This window comes from Glandiceps talaboti, chromosome 1 (genome assembly GCF_964340395.1).
Source record: "Glandiceps talaboti chromosome 1, keGlaTala1.1, whole genome shotgun sequence".
Classification (NCBI taxonomy): Eukaryota; Metazoa; Hemichordata; class Enteropneusta; family Spengelidae; genus Glandiceps; species Glandiceps talaboti.
This window is the reverse complement of record NC_135549.1, coordinates 16,221,662-16,245,543: the sequence shown is the minus strand read 5'-3', so window position 1 is coordinate 16,245,543 and position 23,882 is coordinate 16,221,662. Positions and strand designations below refer to the sequence as shown.

The following is a 23,882-nucleotide window of genomic DNA, read 5'->3' as shown; positions in this document are numbered from 1 at the left end:
ACATAATCGTATACAGGCATAGTTATTTTTATCAGTGTCAAATTCACTTCCAGTCAATCGTAGCTGGCAAAAATACTACCCCCCCCCCCCCCGTGTTGGACGTTATTGAACATAATTTCGTTTTTGAACATGTAAGATAGACCAGCTACTATCATGGACTATTCGACACTGAGCCACAGGGAACTGGAATTATAGGAAGATTTGCATATGTTTTTGACTATTGTTATGTTCAAGGAGGATGATAAATAAATATATGTTGAGTATAATTTATGTTAATGTTAAATGTTATTCCCAATGTTTACTTTAGTTGTTATCAGCTAGTTTACACATAACGTGTTAATTGCTCAGTTACGCTTGTGTAAACATTCGCAGTCTAGCTATTGGTCCGCAAGGAAGTCTGTATTCTTTCCCATAGTGAGACGGCGAATGTCTACACGAGGGAGTGAAGCGTAACTGGGCAATTAACATCCGATGTGTACACTTAGTAAACTAGCTGATAACAGCTAAATGTAAACATTGGGAATAAATCAGGCACTCTTGAAACATTTATTGTATCATCTTTCTTGAACACAGTAATAGTCAAAAACATACGTAAATCTACACATATATGATTCCAAGTTCCCTGTGCTGAGACATTGAAACATAAGGCAAAAAAGAGAAAGGAATTTTTCTGGTCAGGACAGTTTGTCTAAAGTGGTGCGACGACGCGATTTTTTTTCTCAACAAACCTGTCACTCAGTCTACTATTTATGATAGTTACTGTCCTTTTTATTTTGTATTTTAGAGCAAGTATGTATGTGGGCAGATGTCATTTGCTTGTTCATGATTGGCTCTGCAGTGTTCGTCACTTTAGGGAGGGTTATTTTTTGTGTTTCTCCCCAGGATCTGCAGACAGCATGGGCTGGACAAACACGAAAAAAAAGACCGACGCGAGTGTATTTAAGTGATGCGCGCGCTGATCAGAAACAATTCTCTTTTTTTTGGCCTAAGATAGGGCTAGCGGTAAATCCAGCAAACGGATAGTTCGACAAAGCCTGTCGACCTGAACAGGCGAAGCATTACTCTTAAATAATAAGAATCCTTGGTCGTGATACATGAGCATATTATTACTATGTTTTACCATAAACCCTGGTTTCACCGATCCGATGAACGTGTTTAAAGATAAGATGGGGGTAGTTCAGAGAACAGTCTACTAGAGAAAACACTTTACGCTTTATATGAGAGAAGAGTGTATTCATCGTTTCGTTTGTCAGACCAATTGAATATGAATTATGACGATAGAAAGTTGAACATCATTTACAAATTGTACCTATTATATTTGATAAATGTAAAATAACACAATATTGCTATGGTAATTTCGGAACACCATTCAATAAGCTTATATTCAATAAAACAGTTTTTCATCCTTAGAATCGTGTTTTTATTGACAAATGTTATGTTTTCATAGGTTGCTTTGTAATTATTTCACGGTAAAAATCAATGAGAACATGAAATTCATCAAGTGTTTGATTAACTATTACACCACATGGCTTGTCATAGAAAGCAGAATGTTTATGTTCGGAGTGAAAATACTAAAATCTCATCTACCTTGCCGAGGTCCATCTAGTCAACTTCTTGTTTTGAGTTGTTTTCCATTGTGGTATATAATGCTTTCTATTTAATAGTCAAAAATTATTGTGTAGTCTGCTTCCTGACCATCAAACATCCGATGAGACTCATAACAAACAGTTTTCATCGCCATTTTGAATTCCTATGTTTATCATACGGAAGCTTCAGGTTTTTGACTGATATTTCCAATGCTTGAGTGGTCATCGGCTAGGATGAAACAGTTCCGGATATTAGATCCCCCAGTCATAATTTACATATTATATAAATTCCTTATTTCATATTTTCGTACAAAAGACATCCTACATTCACAATATCCGTTTGTGTTATTATGTCTGGCGAAAACAGGGAAAATATGAAATAACAATTTTATCAATTTCGCATTATTATGGTTTCTGCTATTATGCTTCTCGGCGCCGGCGTCTGGCGTTATTATCCGCGGTATAATAACACATCCGGGTTTGATCGTACGTTACGTGTACTTAGTTAATGCAATCGTAGTAATCGTCAAAACAGGATGTTAAGTAATGAACAGACTGAGTATACATAATAAGGGTGAAAATTGAAGATGATGTAAGCACTGCATATTTTAACATAAACGCTGTAGAAAATGATAGTTGTAACTATCGAAAACATTACGGGCTCCAAATTCTCTTTTCCTTTTCCTTTTGTATTTCCTAATTATTTGAGAAAACAACAGTAGTTACGTAAGGGAGCCTTCAGTAGTGACAGGGGGGGGAATTGGAGGGTGTGTCAGTTTTTACAAAGTGGTCCTTGGGAGAGGGCCATAGTTTAGAAAATGGATATTAGGGGAGTGTCACATTTTAGTTGGACTCATTTTTTAAAATCTAACGTTGCATTATTTTGTGATTTTGGGATGAAAACACCGCTGCCACTTGCTCCAAATCCTACTGCTACCACATCCCACCACTGCCACCATTTAAAAGTATTATCATAACATATTCAGTGAAATGCAGTGAATCAACTGAAGTGTATAGTTGTGGTGTGAGGAGAGGAGCGGGTCTCACAGTAGTAAAGGGGGAACAGCGTGGCAAGATATTGGGGATAATATGGTGGAGTGGAGATGTTAACCTCGGTCCTGAGGTCATCAGTTGTGAGCTCATCTAGTTTTTGGGAGTTCTGGCCTCCGGCTCAGCCAATTATAACCAAATGCAGACATTGACAAAGACAAACTCACTGCGGTGGTAATAGTGGGAAACAACATATATCTTTGAAACATATATCAATGTGCTGGGATCAAGTACTGCTGTGACAGGAAAAAGCCCTCTCTTTAGTGGGATTCGAACCTAGAACCTCTTGACTAATCATGAACTCTAACAACTACACCGCAGGGAGGCGATATTAAGAAAATGTTGTTTTTTCATTTAAATATTTGAACGGGGAGGGTAATATTTTTGAGAAAAAAAATTGAGGGTGGGTTACTTTTTAGCACAACAGACTGGGGGGTAACATTTTATGCCACAGACCGGGGCTTGACCCCCCACTTGTAATTACTGAAGGCTCCCTTATATCAGTTGCAAATATCCACTCCGTTTTAGCTAGGGATGTCATCTGTTCACTTCCACATTGCACATGTATTCATTGGTATGTCTGAATTAAAATTGGAACATAATGACCCCATGCGTCTTTGATGGGAGTCATGAAATTCGTATCTTTAGCGAACCGTGATGGTGAAAACTAGACGAGTGGATGTTCAATACACCACATAAAAAATGTTAAGACATCGAACATTCAAATGATTACAAGGATCAATGTATATCATTGGCCGTAAAATACAATTTCACTCAAAATAATTCATCTTGCGGACTCGACATAATTCAACACAAATAATATCATAATGAATTCTACTTGTTGATGAGAGTAGCTGAACTTTTCAAAGGCGGAAATATATATTTTTTTCATAACATTAAATTTAGTTAGTCGTGACACTCTTACTTTTTATGATTATTATTTTTAGATTAATGCCTTAGTTGAAATTGATACGGAACGATTCAATCCGAAAAAACCCCAAACATTTGAGATCCAACAATTTAGTTCAAAGGAATACCTAACTATAGCATTATTCAAGTAGGCCATTTACGCACGTTTTTATTAGCTCAATTTTTAATGGCTGGTGCGTTTCTTTTCTTTACGTTTGATGAATACAGAATTATTACTCTCGAGAATTATATAACAAATGGCATCCAAGTAATTCATTGTGTAATAAGAGTTCACTTCTCGCAAAGAACTGTTACATTACTCACTTCCTTACAAATTGTCAAGACGGATAAGACTGTATACATGTACAGATTTTTATTATCTACATCTACTTTTTTATAACTCTTTTGCATTATCATGAAAATGGGGTGATGTGGAGAGAGAGAAAAGTAGCATTTACTATGTATCAGTTGTCATATATATTTTAGTTCGAACATTTATCACAATTCATGCCAGCGAATCGACGTCAGTACTAGTTGTAATGCTGCTAACTTTGGCTAATAGACGTATTTACCCTCGGAGATATCACGTTCAGTTGGTTGCATCTTTTAGTTTGTTTATGCCGGAAAATATAGCACTTTTTTTTCGTATTTTGTGAGCATTCTTATTTTAATGTTTTTTTTAAACTACAAAATTGGAGTATTATAAAGATGACGTTAAAGATTTCAATATTCTATCAGTCAATCTTGAAGTAAATGCCATAAAATGGCGGTATATTTCAATATACTTCACGTGGAGTTCTCTTGAACAATTCCATGTGTGCACTCACCGCTTTTGTTGTTAACACACCTACATCCTTTTTCGTTTAGTTTCCTAGCAACGCCATTGAAAATCAATTCACGTGGAACTATTACGGCGCAGATTATCCGGCGACCGCTCAAACGAGGACGACCATGAATGCAGCTGTAAGTAAAAGATCCGAATTATCGATTTATATATCTTTGAAAACCTCTGATGTTAGTTTATACTTTTGAGATGTATGTATTTAGAGTCTATTGTACGTGCTTCGATTATTGATGCCAAGAAACCATCAAAAATACCATTACATTAAGTCAAAGTATTGGAATTGCAGCAATTATTTTTACTAAAAGCGTAAAATTTATCAAATGTGATATAAAATCGACGTTTACACAAAAAAAGTTATGTCAAATTTTAAAGTATGAATAACTTTAGATAGGTACGTGTTGGAAAGTTAATGGATATATAAGACGTATGTTCAATCAAGCATTATGCGTAGAGTAAACAGGATTCTGAATTGCCTTTATTAATCCACACACAAATCTATAGCTCTTTATCCAGGAAACAAAATGACAGTGCTTTCATTATACATGTTGAAAGTATTACTTTCGTTTATAACCTGAAGGCCTTGTGCTTTATCCTTTCCATTACCGCATTTCCCTTTTCGCAGGATTTTGTTGAAGGCGTTGAGACCGGTCAACTTTGGCTTATATTGACTGGACCTATCAGTACGAATGGAATGAGTTACGTGGAAGGAACCTTTCAAATGGACGTACCAGGTGATAATATGATATTAGAGCGACATTTGTACTGGGCAAGATGGACGAAGCTAGTTTCGATAAAACAATGAATCAGATCTGAGAAGGCCTTATCATTATTATTATTATTATTATTATTATTATTATTATTATTATTATTATTATTATTATTATTATTATTATTATTATTATTATTATTATTATTATTATTATTACGTGCTATGTGATTTGATTTGGCTGTATTTATCAAACGCGACCATGGCTGTAAAATCCGACCCAATATTAACGCTATATATTCTTTATATGACCGTGTTCGAGAATGTGGCTTTAAGACAAAGTGCTAGTTCATTTACTCTGCCTAGTCATGCATATATCATATTTAGTTTCCGAGTTATGGCATGTTATCATGTACATATCTTAGGAAAGGATAACTTACAAATAACACATTTTAGAATAATGGGGAATGATTTATACACAAAAATCTACAACCTATCACAATACATAGAAATCTACAACCTATCATAATACATAGACATCTACAACCTATCATAATACATAGAAATCTACAACCTATAATACATAGATTTCTGCTGCCTAGAAATCTACAACCTATCATAATACATAGAAATCTGCACACTGCTATAATACATAGAAATCTACACACTGCTATAATACACAGAAATCTACAACCTATCATAATGCATAGAAATCTACAACCTATAATACATAGATTTCTGCTGCCTAGAAATCTACAACCTATCATAATACATAGAAATCTACAACCTATAATACATAGATTTCTGCTGCCTAGAAATCTACAACCTATCATAATGCATAGAAATCTACAACCTATAATACATAGATTTCTGCTGCCTAGAAATCTACAACCTATCATAATACATAGAAATCTACAACCTATAATACATAGATTTCTGCTGCCTAGAAATCTACAACCTATCATAATACATAGAAATCTACAACCTATAATACATAGATTTCTGCTGCCTAGAAATCTACAACCTATCATAATACATAGAAATCTGCACACTGCTATAATACATAGAAATCTACACACTGCTATAATACACAGAAATCTACAACCCATTATTATACATAGAAATCTACAACCTATCATAATACATAGAAATCTACAACCTAGAACTCTACAGCCTATCATACAACATGGAAATCAACAACCTATCATAATACATAGAAATCTACAACCTAGAACTCTACAGCCTATCATACAACATGGAAATCAACAACCTATTGTAATACATAGAAATCTACAACCTAGATAGAAATATTAATGTAACACAGTTAGATAAAATAATCATTACGAAATCTCATTCAACCTTTATGTTAATTACAGCACTAACAGATAATAAATGTCGCTTTGCAAATTACACCGATAATATACAATGTCTTAAAACATTTAATGACAGGACAGACTCGAAGCATTTAACATGTTGTTTGATATATATATTTTAATTTCCTTTGACCTCTGGATAAAATGTTTACATTTGATACAGTGTCACGTTTTCCAGCGCAACGTTTCAGCAAGTGATGAATTCTGCGATATTAAAGTCTTAATATAAAGCAGTTATGTCTGTAAGAGTTGAATGTATTCCAACAGGAAATGAGCGCATAATTAAAAAGCAAAGTAATACAATTTTTATTTGATTTTCCACACAAAGGGACATATAGCTTTCAATCATTGATTCAGAAAGAGAAATCCCATGCCGCTGAAAGTCTTTATTAAATACCATGGCATGAAATGTTGCCAACTATTAAAGTATTAAATAAGTTACCGCTGTTCAGATACATTTGAGGTATAATTTCAAATTAAAATGTTAATAGCTATGGCCATGCCGATCCTGCTCAAAGGACAGATCTATCAAATAATCACATTTGAAAGCGTGTAGAACAGGAAAAGTTATTCAAAGTATTAGGTAATAATTACGCGTGTTATGAATATTTCCAGGTTCTGTTATGCCGTCTGACAGATTATCATCCAAGATGGCCGTGACTTACGATGACCAAGCATCAGGTGGAGCTTCTATTTCTTCCTCCTTTCCATCCGACGATTCCTATGTTGAAAGTCCTTACTTCGAAATGTCATCTTCAGCATTTGACGTGAACAGCGGCATCTCGATGAACATAGGCGATAGTGTCGATGTAACGGTTACCGTGGCATTACCATGCGCAACAGTACAACCCGTTGTTGAAGTCGAAATGCCCTATAATCTAGGAGCCATGATGACCGTTCCTGAAGATCTCAGCACTTCCTTTGGAACAAATATTCCTTGCGTTGGTTGTGTAACCCTAAACGAACGCGATTCAACAAGTGGGAACCTGGAGTATGATAGGGTTAATGTCGCACTCAGTGAATTTATGGTTACCACGGGAGATATCACAGATGTTAATAATGAAATGCAAATAGATTTTGACGTGAGGCTTGATGACCACACCGACATTTCGAATTTCACCGAAAATTGGATAATGGTCGGTGTGATGTATGGGAACACTCATATTTGGGTCGGACAGATGGCTGTTGTAGCGGTTGTTGATGAGACAGAAAGGGTCCCAAAGTTGCAAATGGAAACCGTTTTGTCGAGTCACGTCTCAGGACAGGATATCTACCAAGGGTACGTGTCAAATATAGAATTAAATTGATTTAACAGATTGTCCGAACACCTAGTAAACTTTGTTTCTAAAGTGCACGTAGCTAAACATTTGGTTTAAGATTCTGTGCATTTATAGTCGCAATTTATTTGTATGACTTAAGTATTTTGACTTCAAGTAAAAAGGAAATTTATACATTGCTATTTAGAAAGTAGCGTTTGTGCATACAAATGTTACAACATTTGATATCAATGTATTATATATGTTTAGGACTTCCATAGCTGACAATTATATTTTATATCAATATGTATCTCAGAGATGACGTAACCGTGTCTGTAGAGATTTGGCATTGTGGTCAGCGGCTAAGCGATCTGTGTGATGGTCAGCCTTCACGTGGTGTTGCCGAAAGTGTTGAAGTCGTTCTTATCCTGCCACCATTCTCAACCTTTAATGGTGTCATCGATTGGCAGAATCTGGACAGCGCACCTATAGTTGTTAACGTCCACGAAACGCTCATTAAAATGCAGGTATGTGCAATAATCGTGGTATTTACATTAAGGGACAAATATGGTCATATCCTCTGGTTGTGTTTAGTTCATTCCTTCGCATTTGTCATCAAAATTTGACACACAAATAATGGTCTCTCTGAACCAATAATTACATAAGGCGACGTTGGTTTTACAGAGATCTAAATAGGAAACCGATACAATATTTAATCCCCCCCCCCAAAAAAAAAAAAAAAAAAAAAAAAAATCTGAACGAAAAGTCACAACACAGTCTGACATCTGGAAATTCACAGAATAGACAGTCGCTGTATGCATAGCTCGTCCTTCAATAATGGTGAAAATGAGAGATGCCGGACTGATTTCTGAATTGCCGGATTTAAATAAAAGCACGGGTAGTCTTGTGCATAATTTTCAGAGAAGTTTGAAACAAGTTGACACCAAGTTGTGAATATAAGATGTCACGTTATGGAAATGGTTTCAAAGCAGTTATAGGCAAATAACCAACCAGCCAACCAACCAACCATCCATCCATCCATTGAATAAATCTATTAACCAGCCAATCAATCAATCAATCAATCAATCAATCAATCAATCAATCAATCAATCAATCAATCAATCAATCAATCAATCAATCAATCAATCAATCAATCAATCAATCAATCAATCAATCAATCAATCAATCAATCAATCAATCTTATTCATATTACAGCTCGGGGAGATAAGCTTTTCATACCAACCTTTGATCAAGATTAATATAACCGTTGATCCAGATGGAATGGCATCATCATTGATGGACTCTGTCTTTGTTGGTTTGGTCGAAGTAGTATACTTTACAAAATTGGGAGAAGTAAAGACCCACAATTTAGCATCAATACATTTTGATTTTATTGAAACCATACCAGGGCCATCAGTATCAGGTAAGTTTGGAAACCGCTCATTTTATCTGCCTATAAATACCTCAAAAGAAGTGACTTATTTTATAGAATGTTTACAATAGTCCCATGTGGCAATGCACAATTTAATTGGAAAATGACCGTAGGTGATATTAAATATTATGGTAAACAATATATTTTATTCATATTCATACAATGCATTGTGCATATATTGATTTCACAACTTCTCAATTTTTATGTTACATGATAAAACCTATTGTATATAAGCATAGAATCAAAAGTTCAAGTTGATAGCCCTGTTATCAACTACAAACACGTCATGGCAACGACACATACCACGTCAGCCAATAATCAACTGTTTCTATGTCTTAGTCGTTTAGCTACAACGGTAATGCATCGCCAGATTGGAGCTTCTGGTGACAAGTCCATTGCGAATTATTAACATGAACCGTATCTGTTGACAGACACGCTGTTACAAAGTCTAATCCAGAGCAAAACCTGCACATGTCCACATGATCCGGGAAGAAGTGACTGTGCGTGTTGTATTCCTGGTGCATCAAGATGTGATAATATCTACCACGAAATATGTGTCAAAACGGAAGATGTGACTGCAAAGTGTCCCACTACAGGTGAGTGTAGTGATGCTCAGACGAGACTTAACCGTTGCCCATACAAATGTGTACAGCTGATGCAATCAATCAATCAATCAATCAATCAATCAATCAATCAATCAATCAATCAATCAATCAATCAATCAATCAATCAATCAATCAATCAATCAGTCAGTCAGTCAGTCAGTCAGTCAGTCAGTCAGTCAGTCAGTCAGTCAGTCTTTGTATTAGTCAGTCAGTCTTTGTATTAGTCAGTCAGTCAGTCAGCCAGTCAGTCAGTCAGTCAGTCAGTCAGTCAGTCAGTCAGTCAACCAACCAACCAACCAGCCAACCAGCCAGCCAGCCGCTAGCCCAGTATCCACACATTGCAACAATGGTCGGTATCCACACATTGCAACTATAACAGAGCTATGTGGATGACGTTTTCTAGTCAAAAAGTTGTGTTGACGTCAATCAAACCTTGCTGTGGCTCTAGTACGATATATGTGATTTTGAGTATCGCCAGATTTCTTGCACCGAATGTAGTCTATGATTAATTTATGATAACGATGATTTAATAATAACATAACATATTATAAAATAATGTTTTTATATGACAAGATTCGAGATGTGAACGTTGTGACTATTGCTGCACATGAACTCTTGTTTACCTTTCCACAGACGGACAGAACTGTTTCCTAAGTGTCCCACATTATAAACTGACCCAGTGTTCTTGTGCAACAAGTATCCGTTCTAAGAAACTAATGTTACCTGTGAACAAAAGAAGCCTTGAGATGTTATTGTTTTATTGATTCGTATATTGAGTCAACACATTCATTCGTCATATGTCTATATAATTTGTGTCTTAAGTCAATATATAGATTATGTGACATGTATGGGTATTGATCTGTCATCTTTATTATCAGGACAAGGCAACCTAATTATTGACGACAGTTGTGCAACTCATTGTAAAAAGATATTAATAAATCCATAACAGTGACTTGTTTACATTTTGAATATATAAAAATAAAACTTGTTATGGTAATATACCGTGTTGTGTCAGCTGGTAGCGTTGCCTCTATTTTTTCTCATCAAAAGCTGTACTTCAGTGTTCAATATTTTTCCATCTACCTTTATTGTCACAGAGTCCTTTGTTCTTGGATCATATTTCATAATGTGATTTCTTATCGGTAGATTTTTACGACGGTGGTTTTGTCGTACACGGCAGTGATCCATCTGTTTATGTGTGTGATGCAAGTGATGACATGTAAGTATATAATATTGTATTTCAAATATTATTTTGAGCAAACACACACACAAATAGATAGATAGATAGATAGATAGATAGATAGGTAGATAGATAGATTTATAGACAGACGCACGCACGCACGTACATATCGCATGCACGCTCGCACGCACGCACGCACGCATAAGTTGGACGGACGGACGGATGGACAGACAGACGGACAGACAGACAGACAGACAGACAGACAGATAGTCGATCGATCGGTCGGACGGACAGATAGTCCTTACAAATAATCATGGTCAACCAGACGGCAGTTACATTGGAGAGTTTACTTCTTTGCTTGTTTATACATTCTAAATTCACTAAAAAATCCTCTTATAAGTATAGTCCATTTTATCTATTATGTGTTCCTATCTTTTCAAGACTTGCTGAAGGAACACAACTTTGCTCAAAGGGAGATCTGAATGGTCAATGGTCAGGTAAGTGAGGAAATAAAGTGTTTGTCCACAATGCACTGGAATTAAGGATAGCTACTGAAACGTACGCAAGTTTGGTAGTGTAAGTAAGGCAGTGATTCCAGATGTAAAGAAACTGAGTAAACCAAAGTATTAATCACTAAACCATACCTACATTGAAACGTCACCGTGCATTAACAGTTTGATTAATCGTGATTACTAGTGAATAAAAGTTTTTTACCCAGTTTATTTTCATTTAAGTATTCCTATAACGTAAATAACAAACTGTTAATACAGCTTGAGTTACAAACACAGACGTGGTCTATTTTGTTTCATATTATTGTTTTTTCGAGCATAACAAACACAGTAAAGTTATTTTTATTAATCAAAAATCAACTTAAAGTTTCATCCGACGTAATCAGCAAGCTTGGATAACGGTATCGATCATCAATATAATTGTCAGGCGTCTTATGTTACGGGGAAGCGATTATGTGATCGGTTAAAGATGTTTTCATAATATATATTAATTGGGATTTGGTAGGAGTAGATAAGTGATTGTACACCGGCGTGGGCGTTACTTGTCAAGCGACAGTGATTAATCGGGCGATCAGCCAATCAGGTGTCCTCAAACTTCCCGCTTCAAAATCCAGGGAGCTGAGAATATGAGAAATACCATCCGGGTAATGAAAAGTCCATACCCAGAGTATATTAGACAGATATGGTAATAAAAAGTCAACATCCGGAGTATATTTGACTGTATGCGCAATATACTCCAACAGGAAGAAGTTTGTAACGCGAGTTTGTTATCAACCAGAAAGAGCTGTCAAAATGAATGATCGATGGTGGCGAAAGCCCAACGAAATAAACGTCAATAGCTTGTGTGTGTGAACCTTTCAGTAGCTAAGCATGTCTTGTCGAAAGCGACGTTTCGCTCAGTTTACATTTATGAACATGGAGAGTGCAGAGAGTATCCAACTTCATTGATGTATGTAATTCTGACTCCAATGTCAAAAATATCCTCTGAGATAATGCACAGTACAGCAGACACTGTATTTGAGAACTTGTAGTGTGAAGTGAGTGTCTAATTTTGTTTGTGTATGTGTATTAGCTAGAGTGTATACATAGCCCGGAAGATATGCAGACATGCCCGATGGCGCAGACACTGTTATTATTATTGTTGTGGTGGTATGATAGCAGTGTATGAGTTATCTCCGGAGTATATTAGATTTCGAAACTCAATACACAACAAAGGAAATTAGCCGGTGTACAAAACAGATACAATCCGACCAATATGCGCCTCGCTACCGCTCGACGCATATTGGTCGGATTGTATCTGTTACATATTCAACCGGAGGAGTTATGTAAGGAAAGAAAGAAAGAAAGAAAAAGAAAAACAGAAAAATCAGTTCCATTTAACATGCTCGCTTCTCCCTGTGGTTAGGACATTCTTGGCGTTTACTTCTTCAAAACGAGGCTAAGACTTCGTTTTCGTTGGAGGAAGAATGATGATTACCAACGCCAAATAGTTGAATTGAGAAAAAAAAACAGAGACACAATTTACTGCATTTGGCTGTTGTTCAGGATATCTCATTGATTTTGACACTGTTTTACTTTCTTGATATAATTTACATATTCAGGTTGTAGAAAAGACGCCGTCAACGTCCTTGGTGTTGGCATTGACACAAACGCCCTCTATGGACTACACAAGAACACAAGGGCATATCTTACTAGTGAAGACGGAGGTCTCACGTGGTTAACTATTCCCCAACAAGAATACGAAACCGCCAAAGTCAATCCACAGTTCCTTTCATTTGAGCGACCTGCGAGTGGCGGATCGTTGAGCGATAATGGTTGGACAGGTAAAACAAATTTCTTTGAGATACTCTTTCACAATATATAAACCGTATTGACTTAGTAGCTTTTAGAAAATGTGACCACTTGAATTATCGGCTATCAATAAGGTTTCAAGTGTAAAGGTAAATTGTTAACAGTCAGAAAAACAAACCTCTTAGGTGTTATTTTGTTTCACATGAAATTGTGTTGAAATCATTGACTTGTTATAGACAAGCAGACCCAAATAGCATGCCCACTTAGAATACGATATAATGATATTTTATTACATTCCCAAGGAGAAACCTGATCGATTTTACGAATACTCCAATGGCACTATCGCTATTACGTTGACGTGATTAACCATGCTTAATTACGCTATTAATCATATTAAGAATGTCATCATTTTTCTTACAACACTTTTTGATTGACATCCCTTTGTACCTATGTTATCTGTCTGTCTGTCTGTCTGTCTGTCTGTCTGTCTGTCTGTCTGTCTGTCTGTGTGTCTGTCTGTCTGTCTGTCTGTGTCCGTGTATGTATGTATGTATGTATGTATGTATGTATGTATGTATGTATGTATGTATGTATGTATGTATGTATGTGTGTGTGTATGTGTATGTATGTATGTATGTATGTATGTATGTATGTATGTATGTATGTATGTGTGTGTATGTATGTGTATGTATGTATGTGTCTGTCTGTCTGTCTGTCTGTCTGTCTGTCTGTCTGTCTGTGGACACGATATCTCAAAAACTGCTGCATCAATTCAAATGAAATTTGCTACACACCTTCCATATGCTAATCAAATAAACTGATTAGATTTAGGTAAACACCCAATGAACATTAATTAGTCATTTGCATAATTAATGTTTATAGTAATTAGGCTATATCTTAAGAATGCACACTTCAAATGTAATATAATTTCGTACATGGGTAACTATGGCAAAGGGCATATGTCGTCTATAGTTTGTTGACGTAACGTATAGTTTTAATGAGTAATTTGCATAATTAATGATTTCAGTAATTAAGCCATATCTAAAGAATGCACACTTAAAATTCCGTCTCTGTGCTATTGGTTTCTTCTCATCAGATGTGCATTACAACCATTATAGATTGGAAGAATAGTTTTATATTGTCAGCTTCCGCATCCACTATTTCTTGCGAGGCTTACACAATTTTCGCGATTTTATTATTTTTTCTTGAATACGTTAAAAAAATGTTTAGGGTCGGCGTGAAAAACTAGGTGGCCAACATTTTTTTAGGCCTTAGCAGTGGTAAGGCAAAAAAGGGAGTCAAAAGTAGGATAAAGCAAGAACTCATTTGTTTACGATGTGGCGATGGATAAAATTTGAATGAAAGGAATTTTATAGGGCACAAGCTGAGTTGATATGTTATTTTCGGGTAAGCATCACTTACTTTTAGCAGAACTCAAACCTGGTGTTTACATGTAATAATATATACAATAACTTATAAACAGTTCGATAACGTAATATACTATACGTATAATAATTTGTTGAGGAAACAGCAATTACGCCATTGACGTGTGCTGACAAAGCCAAATACGATTTCTGATCAGTGAAATCTCAGACCACTATTCGTGGTAATAATGGTCTGATCACGTCACATCGAAGGCACGCGTCAACATTAACAGTACACAATCATAGTTTAATTTGGTTTTATGTGGATAGTTTATTCACACGAATCCGAATAGCTTATAAACTAAGCTATGCCCCTGTATTGGTCAGTTTACTGTGTCACAATCAATTTTATTTTAACTAACATTACATTTACAAACATGTATGTTAGTTGTCTTTCATTACTGTAACATCGATTGTCAGGGGAGTATCTTTACTCATAGTTTTGGTGATTAGCTAAATTATTACATTGAACGTATCGGAAAGACTAAGAGCACTCTCGCCTGCAATTGTTTTGAATCCAAAAGCCTTTATGGCTCAGCACGTATTCACTTGAACTCCATTTCTGTCTTTTTTTCAGTTTCTGGGTCGGCAACCACTATATCGTACAGCGGACAGACACGCCTGGTATTCACATGCCCTTCTTGTCCCCAGTAAACTGACGCCAATATTGAAGTATTTCAACACTGAAACTGGGAGACATTATATTTTCCTATAGCACTGTCAACACAAAGTTATTAGTGGATGTAACACTTAAAACCCCACTCGACGGAGATTTTATTGAAATCTGGAGGGGTAGCCGAGGAATTTAAGATCACTCTAATAACTTCCAGGTGTCGATTGTATGAGTTGGTGTTGTAGAAGTCATTCACACTTTACTTTATTCACAGACGTCCACTTACACTAAACAATACAAAACAGATTCCATTTCTAGTCATTTGAATACTAGTAATACGTTGTCTTGTTGTTTTCCCCATATACGGTCATTATCATATGTGCATATTTCAATCTTTTTGGTGTAAATATTATAAAAATTCATTTTATCTGATGACTGCAAGTGTTACAACCCTGCTACATAGTACTAGTATATACATGGTATTTATATATGGTATATAAAAAATATATATAGTATATTTTATTTCTCAAACAACAGTATGCAAATCAGTATAAACCCTAGACACGAGAGGGATCACATTTCCCTGGAGAACAGAGTGAATTCCTGTATAAATCTACTTTCTCTACAGATATATACTGAACCCCAATTGTTTCAATAAAGATAGACCTTAAACCTATATATGCATCGAGTAATTTACTTTGACACGAAATTACGTACATTTGTCTATTTCCAATTTCTTATATAAATGAAATGAATTTACTTTCATGACCGTGTTACCCTTATCTCAATGAAGTGTACAAACAAACAAACAAACAAACAAACAAACAAACGCACACACACACACACACACACACATTTCACCCCCGCGCTCACATCCATGTTACTCAAATCTCATCATCACATACATACGGCAGCGCCCTCTATCATAGCAACAGAAAATCATACATCCGCGCGTTGCATTTGAATGAAGAAAAAGAGTCCGTCTGAGAATCGTCCATTAAGAGCTGTCAATCTCGTTCCATAACGTAACGGTTACAATGACGGTGTTGTTTGCTTTTTATTACTTATTTCCGGTGATCGATAAGTCTTGTCCAATATAATGTAGATTGAGATATTTCAATATCTTGTTTTTGACTGACTCATCACTGATATTTTCACCAACAACCGACCTTCGTTTCTGTAGCATGCCTGTATGAACGTTCTTGACCCTATACTTATGAATCGATGACCTATTCATAAACTCACCAAATAAATGCATAATTTAATAACTTTTCTTTCTTCTTCATATTCATGAAATTAGTATTTGTGACATCGCATGTGCGTCATTTTTCTAGACCTTGTTCAACTCGGATCAAGTTTTTTTTTATATTCTTTCATACACCATTATCAAAATCTAATTTGCGTTATTCGTAAAAACTATTCGGAAATTAAAACATGTCTTGAATATATACCATGTTTAATTTCCGAATATGAATCACGCAAATCAAATTTTGATATGATCTATGAATGAAATGAAAAAAACTTTATCAAAATTAAATTAATAAATCAAGAGGGATAAAATATAACTCGAGGTTATGATGAATTGTTTGAAAATATCAAAATTTGATCAAAATACAAAATAAACAGGAAAACGTGTTTAATTTCGTGTTTTATTCACATCAAACGTAGTACAACATGATAGAGTAGTCAATACATATATTAGCTGCTTGGGAGAACAAGAGTGTTAAATCACAGACAGTGTCTCTGGTTAAATCTGATAATGTCAAATTTTGAAAAGGGCAGCATGAGTTTGTGTTAGCTAACGTAAATAATATATATCAAATGTGTGTAGTTACTTAAACTTGTTTACGTACTTTTCACTAAAATGCATTCGTTAACGTCAGTATAATACAAGCTTCACAGAGATTTTCAAAATCGGAGAGTTTTAGATTGTTAGATATCACAGGACCCAAGTAGTGAGATATCTGTGTGTACGGTAGTCTCTACTACTAATCAAATTTCGGACTAACAAAATTTTCACTCTATTAAGCAAAAAATACATAATGTGTCAGGTGCAGCCAAAGCCGGGCATATTTTTGTTTTCCAGTAATGTTTGTAATAGAATCGCCCCTCAATACAAATTGTGGTGAGGGTGTTTAGCTGTTCTTATGTACCATCCCACTGGTGATGAATGATATCTGCCCTTTCTCTCTCCCACTAGGTTTTTACTTACCAGTTGTAATTCTTCCTTGTTTGCTGTCCTCCCGCTACCGATGGAAAAAAAAACCATCCCGCCCACTGAAGAACAGCTTTTCACAAGAACTGTTTCCTTGGCTGCACCAGATGTATTCACATCATTTACGTACGGTTATGATAAGTTTGTATAATTTTCACAGCAAAAAAAAGAGAACCACTCCGACCCTTGCTATATGTGTTGTTCTGCCTGTGTGTGTATGTGTGTGTGTGTGTGTGTATGTATGTATGTATGTATGTATGTATGTATGTATGTATGTATGTATGTATGTATGTATGTATGTACGTATGTATACATACGTATGCGTGTATGTATGTATGTATGTATGTATGTATGTATGTATGTATGTATGTATACATACGTATGTGTGTATGTATGTATGTATGTATGTATGTATGTATGTATGTATGTATGTATGTATGTATGTATGTGTATTTAAGTATGTATTTAAGTATGTATGTATGTATGTATGTATGTATGTATGTATGTATGTATGTATGTATGTATGTATGTGTGTGTGTATGTGTGTGTGTATGTATGTATGTATGTATGTATGTATGTATGTATGTATGTATGTATGTATGTATGTATGTATGTACGTATGTGTGTGTGTGTGTGGGGGGTGTCATGTTAGTGCGTTGCTGCTGATAAGTCAGTTTTATAGCTCCTAGATCAAGGACCTATTTGTCAATCGTCAAATGAAACGTCGCCACCGCAACCCATCCAGAATTTGGCCTTCGACTTTGGATATTCTTTATCCATTTTCAAAGTATCATCGTTAAATCTCCAGTACTCGTCGCCCTTGAAGAAGTACGTTTTACCGTCGTTCCACTGGAAAGCAGCGTCGATGTTCTTGATCTTTGGCGAACCTTTCCAATGTGACCTTATCTTCTTCGGGTAACCATGGGCAACGCGTTGACTGAATTCATTAAATTGGTAATAGAAGGAGCCCTTGAAGATATATATCTGGCGATCGCCACCCCATTGAAATGCAGCATCCAAGTTCTTTTTAAGACCACTTGTACGACCAGCAACTTTCGTCGGAAAGCCTCTTTCTAATTTCTTGCCCATGTATCTCCACATTCTATTCCCTTAATAATGACAATGAAAATAAAGAATGACGTGCATCGTTTAACTGTGCAAATGTCAATATATCTAAAGGTTTTTGAGTCAGGGCCAGCATAATTTGATAACGATGTACAGTTCGAACTAGACCGGCACCAGTCCAGTGGGAGATTTTCATGTCACGTAATCTTTAAACGAACTTGTTATTCATTTCAAATTTGGGGAAGGATATTGTGGTCGACTTGAATTATTCTTTTATTTCCCCCGGTTATTAGTAATCTCCCAAGGGACTGGTGTCATGTCAGCCACCAGCACTCGTACTCAGATGTTATCGACCTGAAATGTGGTCAATATGATATGCAAAATAGTCTTGAACCTTCCCGCCTGATTGGCTAGAATAATCTGTAAACCAATCTGTCATTCTCTCTCTCTCTCTCTCTCTCTCTCTCTCTCTCTCTCTCTCTCTCTCTCTCTCTCTCTCTCTCTCTCTCTCTCTCTCTCTCTCTCTCTCTCTCTCTCTCTCTCTCTCTCTCTCTCTCTCTCTCTCTCTCTCTCTCTCTCTCTCTCTCTCTCTCTCTCTGTTCGCTGTTTAGTTACCACATTCCAGGTCGATAACATCTGAGCTCTGGTGACTGACACCTGTCCCTTGTTGACCACATTTTCCTTCTCAAAAGTTGAAATCAATAACAAATTCGAAACATTTCAAGATTATGAGACAAAAAAATCTCGCCAAGGGAGCGGTGCCAGTCAAAGTTCGAACGGATGTACATACACTAACGTACACACCGTGATAGGTTGATTGAGCATATCACATTTCTAAAATTCTTAAGTCGAGAAAAGTTTTACAGAAATGATTTGTTTTTACTGAAGCATTTGGATCTACAATAATATGTGTAACATACATTCAGATTTCACGTAAGCACTTTTGGGCCTAAATTCACATGCTGTATGCTAAATATTGGCACAATTACCGTTAAAGCACTACAAATATGAAAATTGCCCCCCCCCCCAATAAGGAAAACATTTAGATTCAACTCTCTTGCACTATGTCGAAACCCCCAGCCGTTGAAGCCTGACAACACATTGATTCCTCCCCCCTCCCCCCTCAACGATATTTCAAAGATGATGAATTTACCATACCTTTGAAAAAGTAAGTCCTATTCGACCATTGTGACGTCACAGCAGCATTGATATTACCAGGTAGACCTTTATATATTGTTTTGATAAGGACAGGATATCCTTCTTCAACGCCTTTGTTGTTAATCTGCCATGCGTAGAGCCCACGGAAAACCCACGTTTTACCCTCGCCATCTGTAAAAAATAAGGGAAACAGACTCGAAATGTCAGCGTCTATTCTGGCCTTGTACATGAGGCAAAATTGACTTTGCAAAAAATTGATCACGTCTGGGTTTCAAGACCAAATTGAGTAAACCTACAGTGAACCAAGAATAAAAAAATTACAAAATGTACAGTCTTGTAATCCAACTACCTAACGTTGAAACTGTTCATTGATGCAATGCATTCTAACGCCGAGGTATTCGACTTGCATGGATTGTTCAGTGGTGAACGTTACATACAACTTTGCTGAACGTTTTCGATTCCAAATATTGATCTCAGGGTTTCCAATCCTGAAAATCACTTTAAAATTTGTTTAGTCGCATTATCTATAAAAAGTTTATCATTACACCGTGATTGTTACTTTTAAACTTCTGAATGTAGTGATAATGTACAATGTACAATAACCCAGTAGCACCTACGCACTTTACTTGGGAATATAAATAATACGAACCTCGAAATATCGCGTCAAAGGGATCGGTACATGCCTTGGATATCTCCTGGTTGTCTTCATCGAGTCCGGCATTTCCCCCTTCCTTGTCTTTATGCGGTTCTACTTTGTCTTTCACGTCTGGTACGGCCATACAAAAACTCACAAAGAGCACGAGACAAAATATTGGTTTCCCGTGCATGGCTGATACGATCACAGTGATTTTTGCGGATAACAACAAGTGGTGCTCTCGACTCGGAGTCGCTTAGCTGACAGAGTGCACGTAATATTGCGTCTTTATACTGGTCTTTTTTTGGCTTGATACAATTACCCATTATCTAATTTCCCTGAACTTTGACCATTATGACAATGCAAATAGTCTCATTACGTTAATAAATAGCGCTGTTGTGGCGGATTCAGTATATGAAAATAGAATGGGTCTGCACCAATAAACTTTTATATCAGTATATCCATCAAGCTTTTTACGGATGTGGTTGTATTGTCAAAATGTTAGGATGAAAATTCCTTGCTTTTATATCTTTTAACCCCGTGTGTATCTAACAGGAGACTCGCTGTCGAGTATTGTATATGATCAGAATGTAGGTGGGGCGTGAGTGTTTACAAACTTTGTTAAGTGCCTTCGTCAAAGATCAAAAAAATACTTTAAAAGGTGACCATTTAACATTTAAAGTCCTGAGTAAGCCCTGTACCGTATTATACTCAGCATTCCGATTTGTTTGTCACACCTCAGCACTTCAGGCGAGAGATACAATTCAAATCACGAAACCTGCAACGAAACGATGTCTGGCTGGGAAAAAAATCTTACTAACACTAGTCTTCTACATTGTATGGCAGCAGTGGGATTTGGCAGCAGTGGGATGTAGGGGAAACGGTGGCAGCGATGGGATGTAGAAACGGTGGCAGTGATGGGATGCCAAATCACAATTAATGCTAGGTTAGACAATACAATGAAGCGAAATAAAATGCGATCCTCCTCTTACTATATTTTCTAAAATATGACCTTCCTCCGAGAATTGATTTGTAAAAAGTGACCCCGGCCCTCTATCTACCTTGTAATTACTGAAGGCTCCCTTAGTAGGATTATTGTCCAGATCAGACGACGTTTTTTTCAGTTTTTAAAAAAAAAAATTGTAAGGCGAAAAAATATATAATTGTGTGTTTCCGATAACATGGCCTCAGAAAATAGGGTATGTAGGTCGGGAGTTTATTTTATTTCATTTAGCTTTTTAATTGTTTTTATTTTTGAAAAATATTACTTCGACTCCAAAACAAACAAAATGTCAGTCAGAATACCCCTTCTGTGATAGTTTGATGAAATATGTATAGACATCGCTGTGAAAGAAAACAGACGTGCATAAAGGTCATGAAGACAAAGAATTTCTTATCTTTTTGTTTGAAATGTTTAAAAAAATGTATAGGCCTGGGTTTGACGCTTAAACTAGGGTCGGTCGGGTTAACATCGGGAACACATAAGTTTATTTGGCCTAATTGCTGTATTATATCGTGTACATATTATGCATGTACCATTAATCCACCCACTTGTAGATTTAACTTGTTTCAGCGTGCTGAGTTTGAGCATAAAAATATCCCCCGAACGCTACGTGTCGTTCAACCCTACTCACTCTTGTCTAGACTGCGCGTACGTCATATCTACAGCCTCGTCCGAGGATAGGAAAATATATCGGTAACTTGCATTGTCATCTATGAGAATCATCCGACTAAAGACGTTGGACTGCAACAAGCTAGTCATATCTTTATAAACGAAAACATGTGTGGAACATCAGCGGATTTACTTTTCTTCTCCACTGTCTATGGTTTAACAAGGCCAGAGAGCAATCAAATTACAACATGAACGAAGAATGACAGAATATATGTGAAAAAGGGAGAAAAAAAATGCCAACCCGCGCATTATCAAAGGATGGCAAAAGTAGATAAATCGAACGTTACAGGAAATTACAATGTAACTGAACTTCGTAGTTCACTTTTGTTAATTAAGCAGGATCACCCCGCAGAAGTCGGGCTCAGATCTTAGACTAGTTTAGTAGCAGTTTTTCAGTTAAAAACCTGTTCATGTACAGATTCATTCCAGACGATTTCTAGTTCTTCCTTAGCGTTTATTACGTATTTTCTAATAATTTGACATATTTCAGTTGCTACTGGTTAATTTAAGACATACAATGATTACATGAAAATGAATGATGAATGCGTAAAATCTGAACTTATGTCATAAGTTTACAATAAATACTCTGAGTAGTTCGTGTAAATAATCATGTTTTTCACTGAACATTCGAAAATATCACGTATTGTTATCATAATACGGGAAATTTTACGGTTTGTTGTCATAATAAAAGCGCGTGTCACTCAAATGATTTAAGTGTCTATCAAACTTGAAATGAGAATGAATTACATAGCAAACGTATGCTTCTATTTATTCGATACCCAGCCAGGATGTCTGTCTGTCTGTCTGTCTGTCTGTCTGTCTGTCTGTCTGTCTGTCTGTCTGTCTGTCTGTCTGTCTGTCTGTCTGTCTGTCTGTCTGTCTGTCTGTCTGTCCGTCCGTCCGTCCGTCCGTCCGTCCATCCGTCCGTCCGTCCGTCCGTCCATCCATCCATCCATCCATCCATCTATCCAATGGCATCTATCAATCCATTCTGTCTATCTGTCGGTATATATGTAACTGTGTTGAAGTGTCGGTTGTATTACCACGACTTTACACTTCGAGGCTAGTATGAAAGTTATTTGACGTGATTTGCCATCTGTCATCGGCTATTATCCCTCACTACCATTATGACATCGGGAATTGACACTTATTACAATTTGACTTCACACAAGACTATTCTGTCGCTTTAGTGTGCGAGTGAGTATCCTGGTACGTGTTTGAATGGCATGCTAAGAATTCATAAAAAGGTTAAAGACATGCCAATATATTTGGTAGGTATGCCCATGAAATAATTACGGTTTTTACAATCGACTCCAGTGACACATGTTATCGTACATACACCCTTTCTATAGATTTCACACACACACACAAATGTATAGCCTAGTTAAATATATAAAAATAGCTTCAGTGGCTGTAACATGTGGTATAAACTTTAGTTATTATCATATTCTGCATTAAAGGAGATCTTCTTGATCTGCTCACTAAAGTAAAGCACTCGTTGTAAATTTTTCAAGCGCGTATACACACACTAACACACTTGCCGAGGGGTTATTTCGTTACCAAGATATAGTTCCACGTATACGTGCGTACGTGCGTACCACACAGTTACAATTGTAAACTCGATTAAGTTTAATGACGTGCGAATGTTGTTTTAAATCCCCTCTACTTTCATGAGAGTGACACTTCTGACAATACAGTATTTTAGAGGATTAAATTGCTTGTTGTCCATAAACATTTAGTTAGTAGTATATTCTCCGGCAGGTAAAAATTTAACTGACAACACCTAGGGTTAGCAGATATTAGGCTAGAAAAAAAAATAAAAAACCTGTTGAACGGGCCCGACCTACCAATATTTTTGGT

At 36.3% G+C, this 23,882-nt stretch overlaps 1 protein-coding gene across 1 annotated transcript; it reads right to left on the bottom strand.

Moving 5' to 3' along the window:
• Positions 1 to 18,198: 18,198 nt before the first annotated feature.
• Positions 18,199 to 20,575, bottom strand: LOC144433639 (uncharacterized). Its single transcript, XM_078121987.1, has 3 exons — positions 20,366 to 20,575; positions 19,717 to 19,887; positions 18,199 to 18,602 (listed from the first exon to the last, which is right to left on the bottom strand). Exons 1-3 carry the CDS (start codon positions 20,541 to 20,543, stop codon positions 18,199 to 18,201), a joined length of 753 nt encoding a protein of 250 aa, XP_077978113.1. The 5' UTR covers positions 20,544 to 20,575.
• Between the last annotated feature and the right edge of the window lie 3,307 nt (positions 20,576 to 23,882).